The sequence below is a fragment of the Curcuma longa genome, chromosome 6, assembly GCF_044706935.1.
Source record: "Curcuma longa cultivar G26 ecotype Majalengka, Jawa Barat chromosome 6, ITB_CL_G26_1.1, whole genome shotgun sequence".
NCBI lineage: Eukaryota > Viridiplantae > Streptophyta > Magnoliopsida > Zingiberales > Zingiberaceae > Curcuma > Curcuma longa.
The window spans coordinates 8,118,285-8,125,559 of record NC_133866.1 but is presented as its reverse complement, the minus strand read 5'-3'; the positions used below and the strand labels follow the sequence as shown (position 1 = coordinate 8,125,559).

Below are 7,275 nucleotides of genomic sequence, written 5' to 3'. Positions count from 1 at the left end.
TCACTACTAAAAAAAAGTTAATAGACAACGCGGAAAACGCGTTGTCTTTGTGGATTAAAAAGCGTTGTAAGAGGCCCTGTTGTAAAAGGGGGCCCTCAACGACAACGCTTTTTAAGCGTTGTCTTTGTTAACATCGACAACACTTTCGCAACGCAGAAAAAGCGTTGTAAATATTACAACATTTTTTGCGACGCTTTAAAAACGTTGTTTTTAATAGGTATGACAACACATTTTGCAACGGTTAAAAAGCGTTGTAATTTTGTTACAAATTGCTTGGGTATTACAACGTTTTAAAAAGCGTTGTCTTTTGATTTTTTTTAGCAGTAAATAAGAAACCAATATATTTTGTAAATACAAAACCATTGACTACAAAATTTACTAAATGACTTCCATATACAAAAATATTATCTATTATATTTACACAAAATCATTGTTACAGCTTATACAAAAGTTTGTAGCATATGTCTATAACATACAACTTCATAACACATGTCCATAACATACAGCTTATACAAAAGTTGTAGCATCAACTTTCAACATCAAGGTACAACTTCAATATACAACTTTCAACACAGAAGGTCCATAACATCCATTGATGGTACACAACACAGCGGCTTCTCTATCACACAACAACAGGTCCATAACATAAAAGCAGAATAATGTCCAACACAACAGCGGCTTCTCCATCACCAAGTAACAGCAGAATAATGTCTAACAGCAGCAGAAATAGAAAAGGTGCATCACAACATTAGCAGCAGAATAGAATCGCTCAGATACTATTCTCTCTCAGATACTGTAACATACAGTAGGGTTCTCTCTCAGATACTGCAATGCCTTTTCCTTACCTTGGCCAAGCCTGATGAAACCACTAGTAAGATGTAACATACAGAATCAAACAGATAAGCAACTTCCATGAGTTTAATCACTATGGTTACATGAGACAACAAATCCTTGACTAAGGGACACAGACCTTAATTGTTGCTATCTGATATCTAAATTGAGCTTTATCTGTAACTACATGGATATAAAATAAGAGATGCAAAGTCCTATACTTGAACCTTGAACGTGTTTGTATGCAGGATAGTGGAAAATACCAAACAAAAATAAAGGTGAGCAGGAATAAGTGTGGTGAACTGTTTGAAGGGCCTATGCTATGAGCTGAAGGCAAGCAGCTAACCTATTTTCTCCATAGCTATACCATGATCCTTTCTTGACAATAACATCCATCAACTCAGCACAATCCAGAAGACAACCCTAAATTTCAAATCAATGAGTCCAGAGAAAAAGCATTTCAATTCTGTAAAAAAAAATAATAGAAGCAAGAACATTTTGAACCGACCAATTTACCAACTCCTTCACCAAATATAATTTCAAACTCAGCTTGTTTGTATGGTCTCGATACCTGAAGAAATGGAGACTCAACAAGTGATACACAAGAACAAAGGAAAAATAGATATAATAGTTAATATATGTAATTGTTGGGCGCTTACTTTTACTCAATCCAATAGTTTGAAATGAAGTTAACACAATTTCACAATTAACAAAAATGTTTGTTTATCATTTTTAAAGATGGTTTCTATCATTTTCAAAGATTTGGTGTGATAAGAATGACTGCATTTGCTAAACATACTTTGCTTTTCTGCACTCTAACACGCACCCTAATTCCAATATCTTCATCTCCTTTTGCCTGAAAAAAAAAACTAATGCAGTTATTCTAATTTATTAAAGTCGAGATAAAGAGAACTAGAAGTTAATCACTGAAGTCATTCACTCACAGATTTGATCTTTCCAATAGGGCGAATCTCTAGACGAAGTGATGCCATAAAGTTATTAGTGACAATTTACATTTAAGTGAAAACATGTGCCCATGGATTACTTAAAGCAACAAGATATTAGGTTACAGGAAATCAGATAATCTAGCAGATGGTTTAGATGAAAACACAGATCAACAATGATTCTTTAAGTTTTATAGTCAAGATTAACGGCTTCAAATTTCTTTAAAACATACAGGAAGTGTGTTGTAAAGAGCAATAACCTTGGTAGCTGCTAATCAACTGTCTCTAATTTGCAAAGATACAGAAACTCACAAAAATCAAACTATTACTAAGGTAAACAAAGTTCCTTTTTCAGAATCATTATACTTACTAAATCTAAGTAGAACATTAATATTGGCAACTTTTAAAAGTCAATAACAAATAATAGTATAAATGGGGAGAAAAAAACTAAGACATAAAAAATTATCCGAGTGAAACAAAAATTACTTTCTAATGCCATTTCCCCATTGTCAGGTTGGCAGACAATCAAATTTTCTATGTCAACTCCCAATGCCCTGGAATAAGTTGGATCAAAAGCATGCTCTGCATCAACAAGCATGGCATTGCCTCCCAATTTCTGCATATTAGTAGCCGAATACATAGTTGATTCAGTAATATACTTTAGCAGTTAAAAAAAATGTGTCACCTTGTGCTACAAACATTTATCATTTCTAAAGAAACAACACTAAACTTTTAAAGCTATACCTGTATTTCTGCAATTGCATGTAGAGCTAGCGTAGTCTTCCCACTGCTTTCTGGACCAAATATCTGTTGAATCAGAAAAGAAAGACAATTTATAATTTCACAAATCACAATAATTCTAGAGCTATTCAATTCTTTAAGCATAGATAGAGAGATCCTTTTGTTTTCCTTGATTGTTATATGAAATAACATAAAACTCTATGATTTACAAATTTATCAAATTAAAAAACTAAATAATATTATTCCATTCTTTTCTAGTAGTTTCTATGTTTTCTAAATTAAAGATAAATGCTCAAGTGTAAAGGACAAAAATTACAAAATACTAAAAATTAGTAGACCATGACCAATCACTATAGAATTAGACTGATAAATAATGAAAAATGTTTACCTCTACAATTCGTCCTCTGGGAAGACCGCTACCTAGAGCAAAATCTAAAGTTAAACACCCACTTGGAAAAGTCTCTCTGCAGTGAAGATCAATCTTGTTAATCAAATTATCGAAATACAGCAGGCTTTTTACGTAAAACAAGTGAGATATATCAACAGTATACATACACTAAAGCACCACCAGCACTTCCTAATCTTGTAACACTTCCCTTGCCAAATGAACTGTTTATATCATTCATTGTTGCTTCCAATGCCTTAAGCTGCAACATATAGAAACCAACTTATTGTCATGCCAGGCTGACTGTAGAAGAAATGACAATAGCTTTAATAAGGCAGCAAGAGCAGTTGATGTATCATTGAAGGAACAATGATACAACTTTGTAAAATAAATGAAACTAATGTAAGTAAAACTCAATGTTTCAAATATTAGCCAATAACAACTCAAGCACATGCAGACTAGCACAAATCAATAGACCAATTAAGCTAATATCTTCTTATTTATAGGTAAGTCATGCACAACCTTCCTGCATTATCAACTTTGGACAAGTTAAGGTCAAAATATGGTGAGCATATATTTGAGTTCAGTTTTCCTTATGAGAAATGCACAGACTTGAGATCCTGGATATAAACCCTCAACGACAATACTTTTAAAAAACCAAGAGATAAATTTTTTATCCTCAAACAAAATTGGTCTGAAATTTATTACCTGAGATCTCAATAGCTGTGCATTTTCCTCCTCCAATTTTGACACTAAAGTTTCAAGCTCAGCAATATATGCCTAAAAACATCAAGTTACAGAGGAAAAAAATTCAAGCTTTTAGGGTCTACCTAGTAATTCAGTGACCAGTCTAACTTTGGAAACCGAGGGCAAACCAAAAACCTATTTTCTCTCCCTTGATCGTGCAGCAGACTCCCTGTTCTTTATCATCCTCTTTTGCTGCTGCATAGCAACCCTATCCGCTGGATCCAACAACGGTCTCTTCCTCCCTCTACTACTTGCCACACCCTCTGCTCCGTTGACAAATTCAACAACCATATTATCCCACCAATGGATTCGGCCCGCCACCAGCTTGGATGGAACCGGACAGGATTCCGACGTCCTCCTCTGCCACCGCCCCTGCCCGCGCCAAGAAGTCCTCCAACGTCATCTCCGACCCACCCTCCCCGCCCTTGGCCACCCGGCCAGCGGTGATCTCCCGCCATACCTCCTCCACCGTCTTTCCGCCGATGCTCATGAGCGACGCCAAGCTGCTACCCTGTCCCGACACTGAGGCTCCCCCATCCGCCCCCAAGGCGGCGGTGTTCTCGGCGCATATGCCGCGGAAAAGCTCCTCCATGCTCATCGACCCGAGGCTCTTGGTGAGTCCGCCGCCTCCGCTGACGGAGCTTTAGAGATCAGCGACGGGGAGAGAGCAGATGGAGATCTGGTGCGTGAGATCAGAGTTGGCGGAGGATGACGATGCCATCACCCTCGAAGACGCCATCGGGAAGCAACTTGGATCTTCAAGTGGCACCGGCGATTAGGGTTAGGGTTTTCAAAGATCCACGTCTCTCTCCATCGCTGAATCCACATGAAGCACTTTTGAATCCTTCTTCTGTAAACAAACCAATAAATGCATAGAAAATTTCATGTTGGCACGAGGAGGTCACCGTACGCACTAGAGGAGCACGGACCTGGAGAAGCACCGCCCTAGAAGGGAGCACGGGCCTGGAGGAGCATCGGATGCGGCTTCCATTCTATCTTCGTCTTCGCCTCTTCACAGCGGCGCGAAGAGGAGCTAGAGGTGCGAAAGGGGTGGGAGAAGAGGAGAGGCACGAAAGGGGGGGCCGGGAGAAGAGTAGCTACTAGCTAGAGGTGCGAGAGGGGACGGGAGAGGCAAGAAAATGGAACGGGAGAAGACGAGCTAGAGGTGCGAGCGGGAGGGGACGAAAATGGGACGGGAGAAGAGAAGAGGAGGCGTACGCACGAACGAAATCGCGGACTCGCCCGATAAAAATCCTGGATATAAACCCTCTAAACCCTCAACGACAACCCTCAACGACAATACTTTTAAAAAGCATTGTCTTTGGCAAAAAAAAACCGCTAAAAGACAACATTTTCGACAATGATTTTTTAAAAGTGTTGTGGTTGACCCAAAATAAACGCTAATAAACAACGCTTTCAGAACAAACGTTGTCTTTTAGTTTTAAAAGACAACGTTTTTGAGTAAAAACGTTGTAAATTGAAAAACCACAACGCTTTTGCTAAAAATCGTTGTCTTTGGGGCGTTGTCTATTAACTTTTTTCTAGTAGTGCACTTGGACTTTCTTTTGCATGTCAACTGTCCGGTCAACCGACATACTTGAACTTCTCATCTTGTGTCAAATGTCCGATCAACTGTGACTCATTTTGACTTTTTCACCATCAAATATCTAATAAACTTTGGCATACTTAACATCTAACTAACATATTGATTAAATATCAAAACTCAACTCAAGTCAAATCGGACTTAATTAACCTAGTCAACATTGACCTGAGGTCAATTGCACCAACATAAGCAACAAGTGTTTGGTTGCGAATGTGATTGAATTGTTGTATTCTAAAAAAACAAATGTCTATTCAAACCTCTAAGCACCATCGGAGCTCAACCTTCCCTGCTTGACAGCTCGACTTTCTCGACTTTGCCATCCCAACTTTACCTTCACGGTTCGGCCCTTCCAATTCGACATCCCTAAGTTCAACAGTTCAAGTCCATCTTACTTGACACTCTGACACCTACACTCTTAAAACAACCAACAATATAATTATTTATGGTTGATAGATTTGCTATATTCATATAATGACAATAACATAAACTCTCCAAGTAGTCGATTTCTATCTCGCATGTCAAAAGGATTTGATAAGTTCTATAAGTTATTGCTACATAAATTTTAATTTTTTTGTTAAGCATTAGATTTTCATTACTATACTTATAAGATGGATGGTGGATATATAGTATACATTCCTAGATTAAGCTATAATTCTCCCAATGTGGTATAGAAGACGAATTGGTACATGGATTAATGTTTAATCGCAAATATCCCAAGAGGAAATTAAAGAAAACTCCTTATCATCATCATCATCTTCTTTTTCAGTAAAAGGTGGAATTCGTCACTCCAACGGTCCCACACGGTCGGCCTCACAACCATCTACAAGGAGGTAAATCGAGAAGCTGCAGTTGACTACTACAGAGGAAGACATTGCCTCAGCTTCGTCGAGATTCGACTCTTGTATACCTCACTAAATCTATCCCATAATAACCAACTCAATCATACCCCAAAGACGACTGCTTCTTCATCTTCTTTTAAACTTTAGTTGATCATCTCATCTCCCTATAAGGTCAATGATATCATTAGGAAGAGAAAGAGTAGGACTTTAGGTCATGCAGCTAGGTTAGTGAGTTTTGACTTTTCTTCTCTCAAACTAAGGGATGATTATCTTTATCCTGTTTAAGGTCCGTGGGATCCCTAAGGACCACTTAAGGTTCTTCTAGGGAAAACTAGACCTAAAGATTATATCTTCTTTAAATTAATTCAATCACAAAGTTAGTAGTTTACATTTTGGTGCAATAATGGTATTATTTTCAATTATATATAGGAGATAACAAAGTTTACAAACTTTGGGTTAAGTTTAAGTCTAAGAAATCCTTTTTAAAGACATCTTTAGAAGTGTAGGATCTTGTATGGTCCCTAGAGAGGAAGAGGGAGAGCGAAATCTATAGAAAAATATGTTTTCTATTTTCTTCTTGAGGAGTTAAAATCTTTTTTATACTTGGGTAGATTAGAATGAACGTCAATCATCATCTATCCTTGTCTAATACCAAGTGAGAAGATATTATAGAGCAATTTTCTATGCTTAAATCTAGAGGCCAAAGCTCTAATAGCAACTATAGGATCAACTAAGATGGTCTAGTCATGCTAGAGAACAATACATCCAATTCTAAAATAGACAATAGCATGAGGGTGCTTGTGTGTGTACTTGATTGATCATGTCAAAAGTATTTCAAATTCCTACATAATTTATGCATATATTAGAAACACATACAAAATCTAACGTAAATCAAAACACCATTATTTTTTCACTATCTAATTCATTATAAATGTTCCCGCTAAATACCATGGATAATCAAACTACCGATCAACGAATTATTGATGTGCACACTTCTTGAAGATAGCCGCTTGAGAAGATAAAGGGACATGAAAAGTGCTTTAAAAGAAGAGTTAGAATGACGTCGGAGGGAGATGGATCGCGACAAGTTAGGATTTTGTGTGGGGATTGAGTTTAAGGACTTAGAGAAATTAGGGTTGATGTGTGTGTCCCTGTGTCCATGGGTATGAGTAACCTTTTATAGAG

At 37.5% G+C, this 7,275-nt stretch overlaps 1 protein-coding gene and 1 pseudogene across 1 annotated transcript; both read right to left on the bottom strand.

The window, feature by feature from the left end:
• Positions 1–526: 526 nt before the first annotated feature.
• On the bottom strand, positions 527–3,157 carry LOC141830550 (DNA repair protein recA homolog 1, chloroplastic-like). Its single transcript, XM_074717958.1, has 10 exons — positions 3,072–3,157; positions 2,905–2,980; positions 2,520–2,582; positions 2,262–2,391; positions 1,776–1,828; positions 1,631–1,687; positions 1,340–1,402; positions 1,178–1,254; positions 805–868; positions 527–619 (listed from the first exon to the last, which is right to left on the bottom strand). Exons 1-10 carry the CDS (start codon positions 3,140–3,142, stop codon positions 527–529), a joined length of 747 nt encoding a protein of 248 aa, XP_074574059.1. The 5' UTR covers positions 3,143–3,157.
• A 337-nt stretch (positions 3,158–3,494) lies between these two features.
• On the bottom strand, positions 3,495–4,387 carry LOC141830548 (bZIP transcription factor 12-like; annotated as a pseudogene).
• Between the last annotated feature and the right edge of the window lie 2,888 nt (positions 4,388–7,275).